Genomic DNA, 25,682 nt, shown 5'->3' on the forward strand with positions numbered 1-25,682 from the left:
GTTCTCTTTCCCTTTTTCTCTCTCTTTGCCCACCATTATGAAGACCACCATGGATTCTTGGGAATCTGTTTCCTTTAATTTTTACTCAAATTATGTACAAAGAAGAAAACTTGAGAACTGATTTCAGCAATTAATAATGCTTCTATTTAGAGCATGCAGAGGACATACGGATCCAAACTGTCCAATGTCAATCATCTTGCCCAAATTTACAGTGACAGCATATAACATAGTATTATACAAGTATAAGCCCATGTGGTGGTCAGGCCAAGAGTATTAAGTGTGGTGATAGCAAACATACATTTGTGAAGGGACCCAGGTGACTCCCACCGAATGGAGAATGGATCTTGCGCAATGAGGAAATGTCAGAGGCCAGGTCAGAGCAGGCCCCCATGACAGGGGGAAACAGTTGGCGAGTGTCCTGGAGGAAGGGGAATTGCAGATGTAAGCATGGCATCCCGTGACCTGACCTTCCTCAGACAGGAATGAAGCTGACCCGGTACAAGGGTGGCACACGGACAATTCCACTGGAGAATGGATTTTCATCAACATTGTTTGGGTTGACCAGAGGTTTCGGGGTAAAGTTCTGTAAAATGGCAGTCAGGAACAGAAACAGCTCCATGCGGGCCAGGGCCTCTCCCACACACACTCGTTTTCCTGAAAAAAAACAAGCATAGAGGATTTGTTATCTAAACATTAAATTTTGAAACTATCAAAAGAAGTGTGTAGCAACTACTTGGTCACTGATTGAATAGATGGATGGATTGAAGATAGTGTGGCTGGCAGGATGGTCAATTAAGAGCACTGACTGCAAGCTAACGTCTTATTGTATCAGGCATGCCTTATTCAACAAATATTTATTGAACGTTAGTTCGGTGTCACACATTTCATTAACTATTCCCACATTATAAGTCCTCTTTTGACACTGTTAGTTCTTAGCAACCTTGTTCCAGAAACACACAACTCCCTTCACAGGACTGAAGGGAGAAAGATTGAGAAGAGGTGGTTCATACATGAGCATGCCTCAGAAAGTTCAAAATGAAATAGAATGAAAAGATATGTTCATTTTGGTGCAAAATATAATTCAGACAGATGGATTTTTCATCGTGTGCATTGTCCATGAGTTTTTGAAGATCTCTCTTACAACACATCACAAAAATTTTCATCATCAAAGTATATGTATTTTTAATTCCATTTTCTACCAACTCTTTAAAAAGTTCCCTCACATTCTATATCCTTTTGAATCTTGGTGGAATATTTAGCCAAAGACTTTCTTTCCCCAAGACAATTTCAAAACCATATGTCTAAATATGCCACTCTTTAAATTTAAAACTTTAGATGGCTCCCTTGTCTTTCCTTGGGATAGGGTCCAAATGGCTTGGTTTGGCTCTTCACATTCTATTCCTGTTCTGATGTTCAATATCACTCCTCCCATGCTCTGTTTCCTCTATTCAGCTCTTGTCATCAATGTCAAGTACCCCATGAAGTTTCAGGCTTCATCTCATGCTATCCCATTGGTCTAAGAAGCTCTTTTCTGCTTCCTGTGGAACTGCGTCCCACATCACTTACTCTACGATGTTAGTGATCCCTTCAGGCAGTACAATCTCTCCCTCTCTATATTTCTGATCAGATCCATGATCCACTGATGCCTGCATCACCATGAGTATCATTCTCTACTTTTTATGCAGATAAAATGTGAATTATTAAAAGAAGAGCTCAGTCCTTGACACACTGATATGAACAATGCCAGACCCACAGTTGGCATTGAAAAGACAGAAAAAAAAATAAAGCAGACTCCATAACTAGACTCAGCACACACTTTAGCTGTGGACACCGAATGTTCAAGGTGTACAGTCGTGCATATAGGAAGATCCAGACGCGCTGTGATCATTTCAGAGTATCCTCCACATTCCCAATGTTTCCCTGTTCCTGCATCTAATAGGCTGGCTCTGACTCCCTGGATCTATGGAAAATGTCCTGCTCCTGCGGTCGATTGCCTCTGAAACAGTGTCCTGCTTCTCTCCTTTCCTTGCTCTCCACCTCCTAGGAGACAGCTCAAATCTCCTTTCCCCTCTTACAAAGCTACAGTGTCAGCAGCAAGTCCACTGCTTCTCACCCAGCCTCTGAAGCAACCTCTGCTTTCCTTGTTCAAGGCTTATCCTGCAGGGGTACATATAGTGCTCTGGCTATTCACCTGCTTCCCTAACTTGGAAGGAAGCTCCTGAAGAACCTCAGTTGCTCTGTTTACTTATTAAGTCCCGATAACTCATTCAGTGTAGGGAGAACATTCTCACAAGTATGCGGTTAGATAACTTACTCATGCAGGTATGGAAAGTGTAAATGAATTTCACCTTCTATGAGGAGCACATGTGTAGCCACATATGTCTATAGTCAGAATTCTAATTAAACTGTACTGCAGCTTCCTCAATTTGAAATGACTGGATTAACATCCCAAAGCCACACTAACCTGTCTCTATAATTAGAATGAGAATTATCATGAGCAAGGGAGTCACATGAGGTCCCTCATCATGTACAAAGGGCAAATCCAGCAGCTCCACAGGACAAACTGCCTAAGTTTTAATTGAACCCCAAAATCTAACTTGTCCCCCAAAGTACAAATAGAAATGACTTTCTGTTACCTGTTGAGAAAGGCATGAAGTAGTCACTTTTCCTAAAGTTGCCGCTGGCATCCAAGAAGTGGCCAGGGTCAAACCTGTCTGGGTTGGGGAACTCTTTGTCGTCATGCAGTACAGAAGACAGTGATGTTAGTACATCTGTGCCCTGTGAAACACAGACAGAGAAACTGAATCCTAAAGAAGGCAAGGAATGGGAAGAAAGGCTGGATATCAGGAATCAAGCCCTTTGGTCTTTAGCTGAGGAAAATTGAGTGCAAAGAAGGGCAGTGACATTCCCAGCTACACCAAGTAATAAACAAAGATGAGTTTAAACCCAGGAGCAGTGATTTTGCTCAGAGCCTTCCAACAGCACTAAAGTACTAAGGACTTGGGACCCTGAGTGGTCAACCCTCTTTAGCTCCCCTCTATATCACCAGCTTGCACCCAGGTACCTGTCCTCATTGCCTGAGTTGCCACACATCTCATATGTGAATTTTTCTCTAACATGGAAGTTGATGCTAGCTAAATGTGCTGACTCTAGAAAAGCCAGGAGTACTTGAAACTATTCAAAGGTCATATTAGTTGGAGGTCTCATCTAACTAGGCCTTTGGAAAATAAGCAAGTATAGTGAAATCTATTTAGTCCTCATTATTTGGATGCAATATTTTTCATTTAATATGAAAATGTAGGGTAACTTCATTATAGATGAATCCTACTTTAAAAAACATAGAGGCCAGGGCAGGTACTTGATAGAGTAGTTAAGGTCCCACTTTTAATGCTCACATCCACATCCAACTGTCAGGTTTGAATGTCAGCTCTGCTTCTAAATTTAGCTGTGCACCCAGGGAGGCAGCAAGTGATGGCTCAAGTTCTTAGGGCCCTGCCACTCATGTGGGAGACCCAAGCTGAGTTCCTATTCTCAAACATTTGGAAAGTGAATCAGAGCATGTAAGAACTCTGTCTCTCTGTTCCTCTCTCTCTCCCCCTCTCTCTGTCTCTCTCCATCCTCTCCCTCATTCCCCCACTCCCTCACTCCCTCTCTCCCTCATTCCCTCTCCTCCTCACTCTCTTTCTCTTTCTCCCTCTCTGAGTCTGCCTTTCAAATATACAAAAATTAAATACCTTTAAAACTTAAATAAAAAGAAGACATGAAAAATTAGAGAAATCATTTTGCAGCGGTCCAAATAGAATGATTAATACAGATAAGGAGTATTAATTAATAATTGCTAGCTAAATTTCAATTTGGGAAACAGGATATCCATAAGGTCTTAAGGTCCCATGCAATAGATTGTATTTACTAATTTCATATGAAAAACAGACTATCCGTAATGGGGTAATCTGGCAGACACCCCTACTTTCTAAGGGAAGACTTTAACACCAATGCTGGAATGCAGTAAGATCGTGTCCCCCTAGGAAACAGTAGGAGGTACACATCACCCATGCAATATTTTAGCCCACAACACAACTCTAGTCTCTAAAAAACATTCACACAAAGCCAGACTGCAAAATGTTTCAACTGACAAGTGGACTGGGCTTTCAAAACTATCGGTGCATTCAAGGAAAACAAAAGAGGAAAAGGAACTAGTATGGATCACGGGAGACTAAGGGAATGAGGTAACTAAAGAAGCCTTGCTGTTGATTGAAATGGGAAAGTGCTCTCTCTGGGAAAAAATCTATAAAATATATCTGAGGATAACTAGGAAATTGTAATTATATTATAATAATTGCTGTATATATGACAGAACTCTTCTGTGTGAATGTTGTAATTGTCATGTGGCAGAAACTGCTTGTTCTTAGGAAACACATATACTATATATAAGCATTAAATGTGATAGAGTAGACACATATATGGATTAATGTAGACATATATGCTTTTCATATGTGTAGGCTGTATGTAATACTTATGTACATAGCTTCATATTAAAATTTATAAGTTTTTGATTCAAAGTTTAAGGGAAATACCATCTAAGTTGATCATATTTTGGTCTATAATTTTGCTTTTAAAATTTTTCACATACATATTACTTACTTTAAATTATTACCTTACATTTTTTCACACAAATAATACTTGGAAATGTTATTTTAACAAACAAAAGCAGGCTTTGCGCCCCAGGTGGTTAAGCTGCCCTGTGGTGTAACCACATCCCACCTTGGAATGCCAGTATGAATTCCCACTGTTCCACTTCTGACACAGCTTTCTGCTAATGCATCCTGGAAGACATCAAATGATGACTCCAGTTCTTGGACCCCTGACACTCACAGGGGACATGCACATAGAGTTCTGGGCTCTCGGCTTCAGCAGAACCTAGCCTGACTGCTGCAGAGCCAGTGGATAAAAGATCCCTCTTTCTCTCTCTCTCTCACTGTGTGTGTTTAAGTTTGTCTCTCTGTGGCTGTGTTTGTGTGTGTTCCCCTCTTTGTTCTTCAAGTAGATGAAAATAAAAAAAAAAAACATCATTTAAAAGAAGAATAAGCAGACATACTTTCAGCAAATCACACCAAATGTAAGTGGATATCCGTAGGTAAAATAAGCGATCATTGCTTTACAGGAAAAAGTAAAAATTAACTTTAATTGTATCCTATGCCTGAAGGTAAGAGTTAAAAAACTATGCACCAATTCACAGAATAAATGAGAATAAGTATTTGAGATCTTGTGCTTGCAAATAACATTTTCAATGTGACACAAAAGCACAAGAAATAACATAAATAATTGATAGATTGGACTCTATTGATTGTTCTTTAAACACATTCTTTTTTTTACCTGAAAGAGACAGATAGACAGAGATCTCCCATCTACTGGTTCAGTCCTAAAACGCACATAACAGACAAAGAAGGGCCAGGATAAAACTCAATCCTAGTGTTCAATATAGTTAACAGGGTCCCAATCACTAGGGCCAAACCAGTGCTGGACAGAGTCCCACAACCCCTGCCCTTGGCCCAGTACCTGGAGCCTGAATGCCTGGACACTCATTAGTTGGGTGGCCAGTGAACTGCCTCCACTAGCCCTCCCCCAGTCCTTGCCAGACAGTGACACAAGACTCTAGCCAACGAGGAGCAGAACAAGAAAATGAGCTCAGGACCTTGCCATACACTTTTGTTCCAGGTCTGCCACGACGAGCCTCAGCTCCAGACAAAGCCCAGAAGCATCCTCCCTAATGCCAGCGCTCACAGACAGAGCTTCTAGGCCAGGGGTTGGAAAACTGTCTTCTGCCAAGGGCCATTTGGAGATCCATAACATCATTTGTCAGCCATACAAAATTATCAACATAAAATCTAGCCTGCTACAGATTTAGTGAATTTCAAGTTCGGCCTGTGGTTGCCTTGCCAGAACCAGACAAATGATTTTGCAGGCCACCCGTGCTCTAGACACCCCTCTGCATCAAGCAGAGCCCCTCCTGCCTCTTGGTAAGATAAAACCATTTTGTCATGGATCACCACCAGCCACACATGGGCCTGGCATGCACACCTGCCTTCACAGGACCTGGTGACAAAGACTCAGGTGTGACCTACTATGTGCCAGTCTAGGGGCCAAGCACCGCATTTATCACTGGTCCTTCAAGGTTGGGCAGACAGCAAGGAGCAAGATTCCAGCCAAAATAAGTGAGTAGGGCACTACTGAGAACAGTAGTGAAAGCAGGACTGACTCCTGGGACTCGATTCCAGGCTGATAAAACCCAGCCCTGGAAAAATCCTAAGAATCCCTGCCCAGAGCTCAGGAACGAGGATGGAGCCTCCAGTCTGGCCCCAGTGCCTTATGGAAACAAGTGGTCCCAGGTAATTGGACTTAAATCCCAGATAGCATCATGTATGCTTGGTTGCAGTGGCCACAGGCCATCAGCCTAACCTGGTATCAGGCATCCCAAAGAATCATGGGCCTCCTTCTCCCGTGTTACACTTTTCTAAGAGGATTAACCTAGGACACCATGGCACCGGCCCCTATAATCAATTTTTGACTGTATTCATCTACAGTTCTGAGTGAAGATGAGGAATTAAATTGCTCTGTCTGCCTAGTGTGGGAGATGAAACATTTCTGGAAGAACTTCACAAGAGACCGAATGTTTTCTTATGGCATACCTGACACTTAACCAATGCATATTAGGGACTCCAAAGACATAACTAATGCAGGCAGTGAGAACTGGAAGAGTATGTTTAACCCAGCAGTTAAGATGTCTGTGTCCCACATCAAAGAACCTGGGTTCAGTTCCCAGATCCAGATCCTGATTCGTTTCCTGCTAGTGCTTACCCTAGGGGGCAGTGGTGATAGCTCAAATAGTTGAGTTCCTGTCATCCTGTAGGAGACATGGGTTAGGTTACCTGCTCTTGGCTTCAGCACAGCCCTGACCATTAGAGGCATTAGCGGAATAAACCAGTTGATGATCTCTCTCTCTCTCTTTTCTCAGAAATAAATGTGTAAAAAAAATAAGAAAGGAGGAAAAGGCAATAAAATAAACTCACAGTAGAAAATATTACCTACATTTTTATGAAGTTAAAAGTACCTTCATATAAAAATATGACAAAATTAATTTCTGGAAAAAATTTGAGACCAGTGTGTTATAAATATAGATACAAACATCCTTAACAAAGTAGTAAATCCAACCCAGCTGTGTATGTATGTTAATTAGTGCATATAAATACATACTATATTTATTGCACATTATATATAAGCAGTCCAAAATATATGGTCATTTAAACAAATGCAGACAATCCACTTAATTCAAGTGCATATGCATTCATGACAAAAAAAGAAAATAAGATTGCAAACTTCCCTAATCTGTTAAAAATTATTCACCAAATATACATTCAACACCATTCTCAAATGTTAAACCTCCACCTCTCCCAGGGATCAGACACAAAACAAGGATGCTCATATTCATGACTCCTACTCAATACTGTTCTTTAGGTCACAGCCAGTGAAATAAGGAAAAGAGAAACTGAAAATAAGAAAAAGACAAATATTAAGCCATATCACAGAAATGTGTACATAGAAATTACACATGAATCTACAAATTATTAGCGATGATAAATGAATTTAGCAGGTTAGCTGTATATCGTTACCAAAACAATAAAGGCAATTATATTTCCACATACCAGAATAAAGAAAGTATAAAAGAAATTTTCAGAAGTAAATTATTTACAATAAACTCAACCCATCACTTATTTAGGGGAAAAATGTGTATGTGTGAAAGACACTGTACTGAAATTAACATATAAGAAAATTTTTAAAATCCCAAATAAAATAAAACAAAAATTATGTCTATGAATTGAAAAATTCAGCTTGTCAAGACGTTGATTCTTCTCATATTGATCTATAGATCTAATGCCACCTGGATAGAAATCCCAGGGTGTTGAGTAGTTGACACAACTAATGCTTTTAACACTTATCTGAAAATGTAAGCACCCAAAGAAAGCAAAAATCTCTTTTAAAAACAGGACATATTTGCAAGGCTCTAGCTAAGCTGAAAGTATGTCATTGTAAAAATAAAAGAAAGTAAGAAAAGAAAGAGGAAGGTGGGAGTGAGGGAGAGAGGAAGAGTAGTTTGGGAAGTGTCATTATGCTTTAAAACTGTATACATGAAATACATACAATTTGTTTCCATTATATAAACATTTTTAAGTAAAATAAAGACATGTTTTATAGTCTAACACTGAAACATCAGACTTCCACTCATATAAGTTTTTCTTTCTCTCATTTTGTGCTGCAGAGGACTGGAACTATACTAGGTCTGGAAACTTCAAGATCAGAGACCTGCAGTGTAGGAGGAGCAAACTTACCTTGGGGATGAGATAGTTTCTGAACTTAAGGTTACAGATTGTTGTATGGGGCACATTGTTGGGGATGAGGTTAATGTATCTCTGGATCTCGTGCACCGTGGCATCCGTGTAGGGCATGCGGCTCCTGTCCTGCATGCAGGGGCTCCGGTGTCGGCCAATCACACGCTCGATCTCCTCCTGCACTTTAGCTAGAAGACACAGTAAGAAATCTTGGAATAGGAGAAGCGTGGCACATTTATGGTAGCAACTGAGAGTTAAGTGAAACAAGATGAAAGTGTCCCAGCAGCCATAAAAGGTTATAGTACATGTAGATTAACAGAAAGAATCACTGTGTTATAGACACAGAAGAGAAACTTCAAAAACTTCAAGAAAACTTTTTACCATGAAGAAACTATGCATGGATTTAAATAATTTTTTGCACAAAACAAGCATTTTTTGTTCCATATTCCATGAACATTTTGAATTACCGTGATATAACTCTCTTACAAGATATGCATTAAGATATATCTGTACACATCTGTATATTAGCCTTTAGTATAAGAAATAGAAATAGATAGGAAAAGATGCTTCAAAATACAAGTGTTTAGTATACATTAACTCAAGAAATTATTCTTTAAGAACAAAAAATGGAAACAAGTACTAATTTTATATCAAAATTATATATGGTATTTTAAATGTGAATTCCATAAAGTGATCCATATGTGGGTAAGGATTTATGCATTAGGCATGTCACTTTATTTACAACTTGGAGTCTATGATCTGCACATACTCCAAAGGTGCTCATTTTGAAAGATTCTAGTAGTTTCTTTAAAATTTAGGTACAAATTTCTTTTGTTTGTGCTTGGCTTATTATTTTAATTGTTGATGTTTTTGGGTACAGTTGACAATTTGAAGCATGTGTTCAGTATGTCATGAGCATATTAGGTGAGTTAGCATTTCCACTTCCTTAAATGTCTTACATTTTTTGGTTAACATTTAATTGTTATACATACAGATGGGGTATCATAGTTCAGTAAATGTATACATCATGAGCTGATGGAAACAAAGTGACTAAATTTCCTTCTCTTGTCATGACTTGATGTTTGCAGGCTTCAAGCTCCTGTCTTTTATTTGCTCACAAAATACATAATAAGCGGTGGTGAACTGTAGACACCCCACTGTGCTGCAAAACACCAGAACTCATTCCCTCCGTGTTTGGTATTGTCATCAACCTCCCTGATTCTCTACCCTTCCAAACCTCTAATAATCACTATTCTACAATCAGATTTACACTTTTATGACTTCCATATAAAACAAAGAATGTGCAATATTTCTGAGTCTGGATTTACTTAACATCATGACCTGCAGTTCCATTCATTTTGTTCCAGTTAATAGAATATCACTGTTTTTAAGGCTGCATAGATTTTTATTCTATATAGACTGCATTTTCTTTTTCCAGTAATCTGTTGATGAACATCAAGTTTAATTTCGTATCAAAATAATGCAACAACAAGCATAGATATTTTTGACATGCTGAGTTAGCTTCCTTTGACTTTATACTCAGATGTAGAATAGTAAGATCATATGCTATCCATTTTTAGTTTTTTGAAGATTATGTTCACATTTCTAAACAATGACTCTAGTTCTTCATTTTTTCTATTTTTAGATAATTCCTAGATGAGTTTAGAAAAAATAGGGGACATTGGATATGATTTAAAAATTATGACAAATATACTAATATAAGACATTAAAAATCAGGGAAGCTGGATGTGTAATATTGGGAACCCTTTGTAAAACTATAATTTTTGGGGCCGGCACTGTGGTGCAGCAGGTTAACGCCCTGGCCTGAAGTGCCGGCATCCCATATGGGCACCGGTTCGAGATCCGGCTGCTCTACTTCCTGTCCAGCTCTCTGCTGTGGCCTGGAAAAGCAGTAGAAGATGGCCCACATCCTTGGGCCCCTGCACCCGTGTGGGAGACCTGGAAGAAGCTCCTGGCTCCTGGCTTTGGATCGGCACAGCTCTGGCCATTGCATGCAATTGGGGAGGAACCATCGAATGGAAGACCTTTCTCTCTCTCTCTCTCTCTCTGCCTCTCTTCTCTCTAACTCTGACTTTCAAGTAAAATAAATAAATTTGGAAAAAAAAAAAACTACAATTTTTGTTTTGTAACTTTAAAACCATTCTGAAATAAAAAAAATATAAAAACTTTTAATTTCTGAAAACTTGCTAATAGGAGAGAGAGGTAAGGACATACATCTCCACCAACACCTCATCCAAAATGTACAAATCCACGCACCCAGCTCCAGACACACAGATACACACACATTTCCCAGCGCCCTATTTTTGCAATATGCTCATATCACAAATTTTACCATATCGATGTGAGGTGCATTGTTTCATTATGTTTGAATATCTGTTGGTCATAGATAGGACAATTGTGACCATGTTTCATCTTTTGCACATCATGTCTATTTCCATTTTCAATTTCAGATGCAATTTTAAATGGTGCAGATGCTCAGGTTTCAAATTGCTAGTAATGATCTGCTAATTACTGACAGCATCAAATAAACAATTACTTCTCTTCTGTCTGGGGTGTCTCCCCTACATCCACAGTATCCACGTGGTCCTCTCTGAAGTCGTTGCTCCCTAAGCCTGGTACCCAGCACCCTCCTTGACCCTCTCGGCCTCCACCTCATGAGCTCGCCTGATTCCTGATGCCCATGACATCGTCTCGCTTGGTTGTAGCTGTTTGGACACAGCACACCCTCTAGTAGCCTTCTGAGCAAACAAAAGCAGAGGATGAAGTGGTCGTCAATTAGAGGTCTCAAATAGAAGAATACACAACAGGACAAAAATTCAAGAATTTTAGTGCCACTCAAATACTCATTCACTCAGGTTCAGTTTCTCCAGAAAGAATGCCTTCCTTTTCTGGGGAAGAAAACAGTTCTCAGATAAATATATTGGCCGGGAGAGCCTCCCGTTCTCTGCTCTGTTCTGCCTCTGTCTGCTTGAACTTTCTGCTCTTCCCCAAACTGAGACTTATTGGAAGTGTAGTGGTACACATTGTCCTGCTCATTTGGTATAAATCTCTTACAACATTTATAAATGTCAACCTCGCTACAGTATTGAATATTACCCTTCAACTACTCTGCATGTTCCAAAATAATGTTAAACGCTCTAGCAGAAAGCATTCTCATATGTATATACTTTATTATTATTTCAGTGGAATTCTGAACCACAATAACCTGAGTAGGTAATATGATACATAGATGATAAATAGATGCAGAACTTGCTTACAGGTAAGTAAATATTAAATTTTTAAAGAAGGTATTTGTTTTTCATTCAGATTCATTTTTAATTACCTTTATAGACAGAAAACCAACTCTATACTAAGTAAAGATTTCAACAGTTTGCACCCATACAGACACACAAAGTATAAAGTACTATTTGAGCCGGCACCGCGGCTCACTAGGCTAATCCTCCGCCTTGCGTTGCCGGCACACCAGGTTCTAGTCCCAGTCAGGGCGCCGGATTCTGTCCCGGTTGCCCCTCTTCCAGGCCAGCTCTCTGCTGTGGCCAGGGAGTGCAGTGGAGGATGGCCCAAGTGCTTGGGCCCTGCACCCCACGGGAGACCAGGAGAAGTACCTGGCTCCTGCCATCGGATCAGCGCGATGCACCAGCCGCAGCGCACCGGCCGTGGCGGCCATTGAGGGTGAACCAACAGCAAAAGGAAGACCTTTCTCTCTGTCTCTCTCTCTCTCACTGTCCACTCTGCCTGTCACAAAAAAAAAAAAAAAAAAAAAAACCAACAACAACAAAAAGTACTATTTGAAGACTAGTTTTACTGTTAATTCTCATAGTACAACACATTAAGGACAGAGGTCCGACATGGGGAGCAAGTGATTGAGACTCTTGTTGATTTAACAATTGATGTCAGTGATCACCCAAGGCTCTTGTCATGAGCTGCCAAGGCTACGGAAGCCTCTGGAGTCCACAAACTCTGACCTTATTTAGACAAGGCCATAATCAAAGTGGAAGCTCTCTCCTCCCTTCAGAGAGAGGTACCTCCTTCTTTGATGGCCCCTTTGATGGCCTTTAAAAAAGAAAAAAATCTTGTCTTGGTAAATTCTTTTCTTGACTCAGATTCCTGGATTAATAAAATCCTCAGGTATATGTGCTGCCTAACTTGCATACAGTTTTCTTACAAATATAAACTTTAAAAATCCTTCACAGACTGTGGAAATTTTCTCAGGTCATGTCATCAAATTTCTAGTATATCCAATATACATCAACAAATAAGAGTTTTGATCATCCTTACCTCAGCATAAGAAAACTACATTTTCAGAATAATGAAAGATCTCTGAGAACATAGCTACCATTCAAAGTATCCTGCTCTTCAGAAGAAAAAGAAAAACAATCCCAGGCCAGTTTGTGATGCCCGTGCTTACTCAAAGGCCCTCCCATGGAGCCCAGCACCTTATCTGGAGTGTGTAGGCATCAATCCAGAGCTTTACGATTTTGCGACTGTTCACATTGTCTTCACTGCTCTCAGTCACTATCCCCTTTGTGCACACTTGGTCATTCTATCCCTATATATTTGTACAATTTCAAGCTGGTGGAACAGAAATCTCAATAATGAAGCTTTTTTAAGAGAAAGAAGATGGAGGATACCAGCAGTGGCTTCCCAATCTCTCTCCTGATGTTGGCCCAGCTTCTTAATTATGAACATACCTATGACTTCTGGGTGCTTCATCAGGAGTAGAAGTCCATACCTCAGGGTGGTGCTTGTTGTCTCTGTTCCAGCCATAAACACATCACTCACTGTGGTCAGTAAGTTTTCAATAGTAAATTCAGACTGTTGATTACACTTTTCCTACAAATTACATAAGTATTTGATACATTGTCAGGATATTTAATAAAACTCAATCCAAAAGATCGCAAGATTTTCTAAAGGTAAGCAAACTTATACAATGGAGAAAGCAGTATTAAAACTACAGCAACTGCATGGTGTGGCAGAGAATGTAGTTTAAGCGGCCCAGTCTTCATTTCATTAAGCCTATTTCCCTTGTTTGCCTCAAACTTCCACTTCTTAGCCTCTCTTGCAGCTGGGTTGTCCATGCCATGTTTTTATCACCAGTAGCATCAGAGAAGGACCTGCTGATGTCACTTCCTCTTTCCTTCTTCTTACTCCAAACACGTGTGAGTATATGAAGTGGAGTCGATAAAGACTTCATTTTGGAACATGAGTTTCAGCATTAATGGAAAGGCACATGGGCTAAATGTGGTAATAGAAAATGGTAGGCACCTGAGTCCATGAGGCTTCAGCTCTGTGGTACTAGTTCTGAACTATCAACATAAGACTCCCTGGATGTGAACTAAACATACCACTTTTTATTATTTTACTATTATTTTTATTGCTAATTGAGTTTTCACTTCTTTGTATGAAGACAAAAATCTTAATCGACAGAAATGGAGATATTAAGGTCATATCATATTTGAAAAAATGTAATAAGTCAGAATCAAAATATAATTCTCAGAGTGTGACATCAACAACATGGTACCACAGGCAGCTTTTCCCACTCTGTCCATGGATGCTCTAAATAAACATAAAACTATAAATTAATTCCTTGTGAAGGAAAGCAAGACAAGTCAAGAGAATCTTGCATATTTACCTACTAGGAAAATATTCACACCGAATTGGAAAGGAAAGTTCTGACAAACTCAGATATGGGCCACACCTTATGCACCATGTCACACAATACAGAAGAAAAACCCAAAACTGAGTTTATTCCAAGAAGAAAGATTTTAGATCAGCCGTGTAACGCCCAGCCTCACTGGTTCCCAGGATTTGCATCTTAATTCATTCACTCTAGGAGAACAGGTGTACCTGGGTTTCTAGACCACATAAAAAATGTGGCAGTTTTATACAGACATGGAATCACTCCCAGTGGTTTCATTTTCTAGGAGTAGGGCAGTGAAAGGATAAACCACAGAAGTCTAAATTTCTCTGAAATCCTGAACAGGAGTTTGATATTTCCCTAGGCTTCGCCAGAGTATCCCCAGTGATATCTAGAGTTGTCCCAGTTCATCCTGTAAGAGGCTTATCTATGCACTGAATGCTACAATTTTTATAATTCCCACAACATACTTAACCACCTATTTCTAGGAGTCTGGGACTTATCATTCTTGATGCTCCTTAAATCACAAAAAAAGAAGTAAACACAAAATGGGTCCACACCCAGCAGTTATTGTCCCAGGATCACATAAAGCAGTTGGAACACAAATGCAAGTATTTGCTACAAATTAATTCCCTATAAAATTAGAGAGAGGGTGAAAGATGAACTCTCTTATGAGGATAAAAGGTTGGAACATATGTCTAATGCCCTTACATGTTCAGCAGAGTCTGCCTTCTGCTTGTACTACTGTGTAGTATCTACAGGGTATAACACATTAATCTCCCATAGACCAGCAGAAACAGAGAAAATATTTGGGGAAAACATGAAGATTTATGTGTGTGGCCAGACAGAGTTCTTCTATTCAAGAACAATCTAACAACACTCGGAGAAGCAAATCTCTCATCTAGAGCACAGAAACTACCAAAGGGTATCTAGGAAAATTAAAAATAGAGACATCTGTTCCAAATAAAATAGCAAAGTCTGCAGAAACCAATCTCAGTGAACTGGAGACACTTTATTTACCTGACAGATATTCTTGAATAACAATATAAAAATGCTCATCAAAGTAAGAAGAGCAATGTGCAAATAAATGGAGAATTTCCGGAGATAGAAAGTATTTTTTAAAGTCCCAAATAGAAACCACCGAATTGAACTAAAAAATTCCATGGAATGCTTTGACAGCCTATTAGATCAAGTAGAAGAAAGGACCAGTTACACAAAGACAGTTGACTAAATATCATCAAATCTAAGGAGCAAAAAGAAAAAACAAAAGAATGAAAAGGGTAAAGGAGACTTAAAAGCCACAATCAAACAGAACCACATATACATTATCAGTGTGCAAGGGAGATAAGAAAGATAGAAAAAGACTGAAACCTATTCAAAGAAATTTAGCAGACAACTTCCCACGTCTGGGGAAGAACTAGAAATCCAGGTCTGGGAAGCCCAAAGGACATACATAAGATGAATCCAAAGAGACTAACACCAAAACACATCACAATCAAGTTGTCTAAATATAAAGACAAAGAGTATGTTTCGAAAATATCAAGGGAAAACTGACTTGATACACTTAAGATAACCCTGATAAGGCTATGAATTTTTTCAGCAAACTCCTCAAAGGCCGGAAGTGAGTGGAATGATATATTCAAAATCCTGAAGGAAAAAATTATTTGGGAAACTACCCAATAAGTTTGTCTTATAAAAACGAAAGGGTGGGGACCAGCGCCGTGGTGCAGTAGGTTAATCCTCCACCTGAGGTGCCCACATCTCACATGGGCACCAGTTTGAGTCCCGGCTGTTCCTCTTCCGATCCAGCTCTCTGCTTTGGCCTGGGAAAGCACTAGAAGATGGCTCAAATGCTTGGACCCCTGCACCCACATGGGAGACCTGGAAGAAGCTCCTGGCTCCTGGATTCGGATCAGCTCAGCTCCGGCCGTTGCGGCCATCTGGGGAGTGAACCAGCAGATGGAAGACCTCTCTCTCTGTCTCTCCCTCTTACTGTCTATACCTATCTCACAAATAAATAAATAAAGTCTTAAAAAAAAATGAAAGGGTGAGTTGGTAATTAGGTTACTGGTTAACACAAAACTTAGGAGACCCACAACCCATATTCAAAGTGCCTGGTTTAATTCTCAGCTCCTTTGGCCTGCGCTGTAGCGCAGTGGGTTAAAGCCCCAGCCTGCAGCCCCGGCATCCCATATGGGCGCCAGTTCTAGTCCCAGCTGCTCCTCTTCCAATCCAGCTCTGTGCTATGGCCTGGGAAAGCAGCAGAAGATGGCCCCAAGTCCTTGGGCCCCTGCACCCATGTGGGAGACCTGGAAGAAGCTCCTGGCTCCTGGCTCCGGGTCAGCTCAGCTCTGGTTGTTGCAGTCATTTGGGGAGTGAACCAGCGAAATGGAAGACCTCTCTCTCTCTCTCTCTCTGTGTGTGTGTGTGTGTGTGTGTGTCTGGCTCTACCTCTCTCTGTAACTCTTTCAAAAAAAATAAAATAATTTAAAAAAAAACTCAGCTCCTTTACAGATTCCAGCTTCCTGTGAAAGTATACTCAGGAATCAGCAAGTAATGGCTCAATTAGTGTGTCCCTGCCACCCAGGTGAGAGACTTGAGTTTCTGGCTCCTGGTGCTCACTCTCTCTCATTCTCTCTCCCCTCCCTTCATTCCTTCCTCCTTCCATCCCTACCTCCACCCCCTTCTTCCTCTCTCTATCTCTCTTCTTTCAAACAAATTAATTAAATAAATGTTTAAATGATCTTCTCAGGCCGAATTTCTTTAAAAAAAAACTTTCAAAAATGGAAATGCTGAGATGTATCAGTTTTACTGCAAATACAGTGCTTTGTCAAATTTAGTTTTAGATCTCTGTCAAACAATGTGATAGACATTGCTTATTACCATGGTTTTAATGATTCTGTGACTATATAAAATTTATATGAGGGAAGTTGAACATCTTTTCCTTTAATTATTGCTTACAGTCCCTGCTTATTTTCCTCCTGGACTATGGTCCTTTACTTTTAATTTTCTGAGATCTTTATATAGTTGAGCAATTAAGCTTGACTATAATCTAAATTTAAAATGTTACCTCAAAAAGTTAATGACAATATGTTGAAAAGATAAAATTATTAAAAACAATAATACATACAGTAGCTTGTTAAGGAATATACATTATATGCAGTTACAGACTGTGACATCAAAACATACAACATGGGGCAGGAGTATAGTGAAAGTTAGTTTCTGTATGTCACTAAAATTAATGTGGGCATAAAGTACCACATTTTACGTACAAGATACTTCATTTAACAGTGAGATAACCTGAAAGTGAATGTCTGTAATAAACATAACAAGTAAAAATTAAGCATTTCAAAACATATCACTACAGAAAACATCAAGACAAAACATAAGATATCCAGAAAGAATTAAGGAAAAACAAATCTGCAAAATAAGGGAACATTTTTTAAGATTTCACCAGTCAGTCACAATATATCAACAATTACTATGAAAAGGTTACCTTCTCTGATAAAAAAGCATGGAGTGGCTGAATGGAAAAAATAAGTAATAAATACATAAACATGACCCAGACATCCAATGCCAACAAGACTCGTGGTCTGAAAGCAAATAGTCAGCTAGATAGTCTGAAAGTAGGCCTTAAGATCCAACTTCACTTACAGGTCACTCTACCGAATGCAAAGGATCATTTTCTGTAAGTTTTACTTGCATTCCACTTTTGTTCTGGCTCATAGCTTTACTTGGTCAAATCAAAACTCCCAGTGCCAGCATACAGACAGACACCTCCAATGTCTTATCTGTCCAAATTCATTTTTGCTTACACTAATTAAGGGTTATTTTGTTTCTTTGCCATCTCAGACTTGGAACCTCTCATTACACAGTTTCACCCACCTGAAATTCCCTCTCCTATACTTGACTGCAAATATTTCAAGATCCATATCCAACTTCAGGACATGGAGGAAGCCCTCTAGGCCAAAACCTTGCTTCTCTTCCCAAATACTGTAGGATATGATTGCGTTCACAATCCTATATGGTTTGATACTTTGAATTTTTAAAATTTTGTTCTCAATGCCAACTGAGATTTGTACTCTGTGTTGCCTCGAATAATTAGCACCTAAAACAGAGCCCATGTATTCTAATTGCTTAACAACTCAATTTTAACTTCTCCATGACGCTTAGTCAAGATCCATGCCCTTGATATATAATTAAACTGCTTGCCAAGCATTTCCTATTTGACCATTGAAACATTCCTATTATGTATGCATCATCAATGAGCCACAAAATACAGGCAAACTAATCACACTTTACCTGTTCCATTTTGATCAGGAAACAATCAATGAAGTCCCGAGGATTGTTAATGTCCAGGGATTTTTGGTGTTCCTTTATTTGCTCTGTAATATAATTCTTCACATAAAAAATATTTTTAACTGCTTTCCTATGACTCCCAGGGAAATAATCGAAGAGAATAGGAAAACAATTGCAGAACTGAAAAATTTTAAAAATATTTATTATATTAAAAGCACATATTGAAGACAAATACACCACATGTCAACTTATACTTTAAACTATGGATAAAAATAATCTCTACCTTAAGGAGTAATATTTTATTACTCAAATAAAATAATCCTATGTGCAGTCAGAGAGACGTAAGGGAGCACATGATCAAAATTAAAAATAATTTATTGTATCACACATTACTTTTATGGATCTCTTTGTTGATTCTCTAATTTCATCATTAATTCTCCCCCTGAAACACTGAAATAATAAAGACTAGCAAGAGTTGCCATCATTCACATTCTGTGACATTCATGACAGAAGCAAGGAATATTTAGCAACCTAATATCCAGCACACACCACTCGCTGATATTTATTCCATGAGCAAACAACTGCAGGAATAAAAATCATTGTTGTGTGAATGCAAGGGTCACAAAGACATCGTGGAATCCAGATCAACATTTTACATTCAAAAACCCATGCACCAGAGTGGATAAGTTACTTCTGTCACATCACATTGCTCCAGTTCAGCACACAGTGAAATTGCGTTGCTTATATTTCGGGTTTTATACCTCTAATCCAATCATTTGGTTAGCTAATCCCCATTTGGTTAGCTAGCATCTCAGAAAAGCAATCAAGCATCCCTACCCTAATCTGAGCTTCCAGGTAGTATATGTGCTCTCAAATATGCTCCCTCCTTGACTCACCAAATTAGGGTATTTCAGCCAAAGAATGTGGTGAAGGGTTCTCTCAGTGTTGACTGGTAAACAAGTATGTGGGTAGCAGAAGATTTTTCAAGAAAGGCCTTGGATCTCCAGCAAGGGCCTTGGGCATTCATTTGGACAATTATTCAATGACTTCATGGAAACTGAGTTTTCAGGTTTGATGGACAAGGGGCTTGAATTCCAGCTCTCTAATCAGACATCTGGCTATAAAATAAAGCACTCAATTCTATATTCTAGGCAGCCACTCCATGATGCTACAATATGGATAGGACTGTGGCATGCAAACATTCACTTCATCATGAGATGTCTGCCAAAATGGTACAGTAGGCACTTCCAAATCCCACCCCTCCACAAAAGTTTTGAGAAATCAAGCAAAAGCAGTCAGAATCAACTCTAGAAAATAGTAAAAGCTTTACAGCAACAGGAGAAAGCTGAAGGTAAAAAAAAAAAAAAAAAGGTGCAAGTTAAAAGTGGTAGGAAAACTTGTGGCATTTTTGCTTGCCCTTGTCCTATCCCCCTCCTTGATTTGTCAGTGGTCTTGGAAAGGAAGCCCCTGATTCAAAAGGAGGAAATTTCTTTTCTTGTTCTAACTTGTCTGAGGTCCACCTGAAGAACAATGCAAGGCACTTATCTTTGTTTCATCTAATTCAGAATTCACTCAGGGTAGAAAAGAATCCAGTGTATCTCTGAAACCTTGTAGGGCAAATGGACAACTTGCAGCTGACCTGAGGCAAAGGATTACAACTGAAATACACAATAAAGCACTATGAACCTGGGAAGAAAAGGTAGGTAAAGAATATCGTAGACAACATGGGCATTCAGAAGTGCCCATATATACTGGGGAATTTAGAAAACTGAAGATACCCTGACCAGGACATAGGCTAAGAAAAGAGATTTGTCAGGAAGAGAGGAACTTGGTCTCACCTGTACCCAGGGGGAATTCAGAATCTTGAAGTTTTCATTGAACTTTCCCATCAAACTAAGAAAATCCTGGTCCGTGTAATCAAAACGGTTCTGGAAAATCACGGAGCAGATCACATTGCAGGGAGCAGCACCCAGGATAAAGGTGGGATCACAGGGTGAGGCTGAAGAATTAGAAACATTTTCAAAATACTACGAAATACACATACATAAGTTTTTGCCTTTGAACTTTCAAAAAAATGTAATTTTGGAATCTAAAACAATATTTACATGGAAATTACCTAATCAACAACATCTTTGACACAGTTAGTCCAACACAAAACTTTTCAGGTAAACCTGAATTGACCATTTCATCCTAATTTGTTTTATAATGATTTCCCAGCTACTCCATTAACATCCAATGCCTTAGGTCAATGTTATTTTGGAAGGCAAAAGGGAAAAAAAGACTTAGAGGTCACTTTTGTAAACACCTAATAACTTGAGTTGTCAGCGTAGAATTATATCTATCATGAAACTTTGTTGACAATTAAGGAAAGAAATGTCTTGTGACTTTTTTTTTTTTTTTTTTGGTTTTTTGACAGGCAGAGTGGACAGTGAGAGAGAGAGACAGAGAGAAAGGTCTTCCTTTTGCCTTTGGTTCACCTTCCAATGGCCGCCGCGGCCATCCTCCACTGCACTCCCTGGCCACAGCAGAGAGCAGACCTGGAAGAGGGGCAACTGGGAAAGAATCCGGCGCCCCGACCGGGACTAGAACCCGGTGTGCCGGTGCCGCAAGGCGGAGGAGTAGCCTAGTGAGCCGCAGCACCGGCCTGGCTTGTGACTTTTTATAGATGCCAAATAATTGAAGAAACTATAAATTGAAACTGCAGAGAGGAAGAATAAAGAGAGAAAATGTATGAGAGAATTAAGTTGTTTGGTGAAAGAAATACAGACAGCAAATACCATCCGTGCAATGTGAAAAGAAACCATAACCCAAATAAACACAAATTATAAGATAGATTTGTTCACCTAAAACTGAAATTAGAAATTTTACTTCAAACTTAAATTTCAAGAAAAAAAAAAAGGAAAAATGAATTCCATTTATTTCTTTAATGTAGAAAAAAATGATTCCTGCCCTTGGAAACCAGGTACATCACCACCAATCAGCACTTACATTTTATTCATTTGGACAAACTTCATGCTCTTGTGGAATTGTAGACTATTGCTCTACATAACCATCAAAAGAACTCTGGGTTACTATGAACTTTTGAATTTGACTGTCAGTTAGGTCAAGTCCATCATTTCACTAATGAAAACAGTTATAGCAGTGGAAAGTTGTTTTCTGCTCTTTTTAAACTTTTATTTAATAAATATAAACTTCGAAAGTACAACTTTTAGATTATAGTGGTTTTCCCCCATAATCTCCCTCCCACCCACAACCATCGCATCTCCTACTCTCTCTCCCATCCCATTCTTCATTAAAATTCATTTTTAATTATCTTTATATACAGAAGATCAATTTAGTATATATTAAGTAATGATTTCAACAGTTTGCACCCACACAGATACACAAAGTATAGAGTACTGTTTGAGTAATAGTTAAATAATAGTAGTAGGTAAATAATTACCATAAATGTATAACCTGGAATCCAACTGGTTATCAATGTACCTGAGATTTTTAAAATTTTTTGGCTATGGTGAGGTCAGGAGGAGAAGAGTTAATGGATATTGAAAAAACAGGAGGTTCTGCACAGTTCCCAAGAGGAAGAGGCATGAGGACCATGCAAGTAAGCACCTGGGGTGGTCAAGAGGCTAAAGGATCAAGGGAGACAGCTGGGTACACAGGTTCTAATGAGGTTTTCATTGGAAGGGATGGGTGACCATGATACTACACTAAGTATAGTGTTGGATAATTTGAGTAATGTCAAAGACATCTGTGCTATGAGCAGAGGGTGGAGGTGTCTAGTGGTCCATCACTTGGGAGAATAAAGGAGAATACTGGTTTGCTGTGTAAGTTTCATAAACGAGATGGAAGTATGCACTATGGTGAAGTAGGTCTGAGTATCAAGGGCATGCAATGTGCACATGTTTGCTCTCTCTAGTAATGAGGCAATCCTTGGGGTAGATGTCATTCCCTGGGTCTAGATCCATAACAATACCAGATGTCAGAGTTACATAAAATATAGAAAATAAAAACATGATTAATATGGAAATAATGAGTGGGAATATAAGCAAACTCAAAAAAAAGTCAATTTAAAATTAAGGTAGGTAGAGTGAAGAGTTAATATCAATCATTCTAATATTGTTCTTTGTGCAGTTTGTAGCATTTAGCTGTAGTTTATGATTTTTACTCAACGTATACGAAACAATATGGTAAGCAGTTAAACAACATTAAATAACTTTCGCTGAGAATTTTAAAATAGTTACTCATCTACAGAGAAAGTATAATGGATAAGGACTGTTTTCAGCATTGCCTAGGTGTTGAAAATCATAGACAAGCATAGTTCCTGGCAGACATCGTAGTCGTAGGCCTGGAGAAAATCACCTGGACATGTCAGTGAGGCTCTTTCTGCAAATATAGACCAATTAAGTGAAAGTATCAGTAATTCTTTGAGTTCCATGAGGATGTGATGAATTCATTTCCACCAGGTGTTCTGGAAAACTATCCCCTGATGAAATGTTCTAAACAGTTATTACACAATTACTATATTGAAAAATATTAAACGCTATCTATTTGAAAAACATGATAGCTTTAAAACAATGCAGGAGCAGGAAAGGATAATGCAATGATTTTATTCCCAACACTGTACGTAAGTCAGGGTATAAAACACAACATTCAAACATACACAAAAGTTCCCTTGACTCTGTCAGAAAGTCCCTTCTCCTTTGGGCACTGACAACCAGGACACAGAATGAAAGATTTTTCTCACTTGCACTGTGTCCAGGGCCACCACTAGAGAAGAGAGCATTCCTTAAGGACATATAAAGAGTCACCCACCATTGGTTTTTCTCAGCTCCTCCACCAGGCAGTGGGCTTCTTCTTGAACTCGTTCCTCAATGCTCCTCTTCCCCATTCCGAAATTCCGCAGGGTCATGAGTGAGAAGCGCCGGGTCTCCGTCCATCTCTTTCCATTGCTGAAAATGACTCCTAAAGGTTAAGAAACGGAAGCTAGAAGAGGACTCCAGGCAATAAAGCGGAAGCTGACACCTGTTAGCCTTGCGGATTGGCCCAGCTCTGCTGGAGGAGCCATTTGCATTTGTTTTCCGTCCTCTCCACCCCCTTCACCACCAGCCAACAAACACACAGGCACAAGCACACCTACCAAATCCTTTATTAAGTTTTGCAGTCACTAGGAAACGGCTTCTTCCAGAAAGCTCGTGTCCAAGATCGACTAGGGCCTCCTTCACTGCTTCATACCCATGCACCACCACAGTGGGCTTCATGCCCAGATACACAGTGAACACGGGCCCATAGACTTTTGACAGCTGGAAATTGAAAAAAAAATAATACTAGCAAAAGAAATCACTCTTTGGTGTAGATATTGTTGCCTGATTGGGACTAATGGTACCATCATATTGTTCATATTTTTGTTCCTTTAAAGCAACTTCAAATATTTCCATACCAGATGCTTCCCATGAGTCAGGCTCTTGCAGGGGAAATTAGTATGCAGATTATCACCACTAATCAACACATTCAGCTAGATTTATTTACTGTTTTACAGATAAAGAGACTAAGGTAAAAGAATTTCAAATTCCTGGTCCCATGACGAATAAATAGACTCAAATGCAAACCCTGCTTTGCCAGTCTCTGATGCCTGAGCACTTCACCAGAGATTATTGCTCAAATTTGATCAACACACAGCTACCAAGGACACTACTTGAAATTACCTACAAAGCTCTTCTCACAGTGAACACACTCAGTAGTGATAAACAGAAGAAATCTACATTTATCAAAGGCACCCCAGGTACTGCTAATATCCAGCCTAGGTTAAGATTTGCTGATATTATTAACACAGAGGAAGAGTGGGCACTGCAAGGCAGGGTAAGGATATACGGATGTCATGAAAGGACAATTCAATCCACACTCTACATTCACAGGACAAAGACAGTACTTTGTACAGGCCCCAAAGTATTCCAGTACCACCCAGCACATCCTAGCTCATTGTTTCATCATTCACTTGTGTTTATTGTAGTACCATACTTCCATGACATCAGCCATAATTCACTTCCTCTGGTTTAATTTTCTTAGGTTATCTGAACAAAATACATGCATAAACAGTAGATTACATCTTGAGTGAACTCTCTGGTAACAAAACACTTTATTATCATTGAATCAGGTAATAAAATCATTAATAAAATTACTGTAAAACAAAGGCAGCAATATCTTGTTGTATTGACTCCACCTTACAACTTACATATTTCCCTACTGGCAAAATGTAGTATTTTATTCTATTATTCCTGACAATGACCCACCAAAAATAATAACCCAGATGAAATATTTCCCTTAAATAAAATATTTTAGTAATTTACCTCCAGGAATATAATTTATTTAAAATTTGAGGCTAACTATTTGCCCTTCACAAACCATTAGAGCATCGTAATGTATACTTACATTGGTTAAAGATTTGCTTAAGTCCTTAAAATCTAACTGCAGGACGTTTCCAAGAATTGGAAAAGGAGTGGGGCCAGGAGGAAGCTTCCCTCCCCCATGGCTCTGTTTCCAGAGTGAAAGGAGAAGCAAACAGGAGAGACAGAGCCCCAGCACTACCACCAGATCCATGGGAGCCTTCTCTTCCTGACAACTGGAAGCTGCAAGCTCAGGCTTTTATAACACTCCTGCTAATTTTGTGTCCCTTTGACCTAAAAAGTACCCAATGAACTAGGTGTACTTCATTCTCTCTGAGTGGACTTTGGACCACTGAAAAAGGTGAAAATAAGATGTTCTTTCCTCTTGCTCTGTTTTCCAGTGCTCCCCTCCTCCACCCAAGAGCAGGGGTCCTGTTCTGTCTAGTGTAGGCTGGGGAAGGCATTTTTGCTGCTTTTTAAAACACTCCAGCTGGTTCCATTGCGAAGCCACAATTGGGAATCAATGCAATAAATTATTTCCTGATTTCTTCCATTGGTGACAGTTATGAATTTGACATTGAGGGCAATCAATTCATACCATCTTTTATATATAAAATGCTCACCCTATAACAATACCTGAAATATTAGAACAGTTTCCTGGAAAAATTAACACCTTTTAAAATATTTTAATGTATATGCTAACATTGCCAATAAACATGCAATAGCTAAAATAGTTCTGACTTGCACATCTTGAATAACCAAACATATATCAGCTAAATATTCATACCCTTAACAATAAAGCCAAAAAGCATGAAAAGGCAGGTATTAACTTTTTTTGCCTTTCAATTGAAGAAAGGCAGATCCTGGGGAAACAAGACTCCTGTAGTGTCCCACAACTCACTCACAGCAGAAATGGGATAGGACCTGAGCTCCTTTGAGGTTAATTGTGGTGCATTACCG

General features: G+C 39.2%; 1 protein-coding gene across 1 annotated transcript; it reads right to left on the minus strand.

The window, feature by feature from the left end:
• Positions 1-56: 56 nt before the first annotated feature.
• CYP2C2 (cytochrome P450 2C2) lies at positions 57-24,994 on the minus strand. Its single transcript, NM_001171113.1, is given in 9 exon segments — positions 57-654; positions 2,637-2,778; positions 8,385-8,572; positions 13,097-13,238; positions 18,346-18,522; positions 20,181-20,341; positions 23,155-23,304; positions 23,480-23,642; positions 24,769-24,994. Coding segments are annotated over 9 exon segments (1,473 nt in total). The 5' UTR covers positions 24,937-24,994; the 3' UTR covers positions 57-472.
• Positions 24,995-25,682: the final 688 nt, after the last annotated feature.

The sequence above is a fragment of the Oryctolagus cuniculus genome, chromosome 15, assembly GCF_964237555.1.
Source record: "Oryctolagus cuniculus chromosome 15, mOryCun1.1, whole genome shotgun sequence".
NCBI classification, from domain to species: Eukaryota; Metazoa; Chordata; class Mammalia; order Lagomorpha; family Leporidae; genus Oryctolagus; species Oryctolagus cuniculus.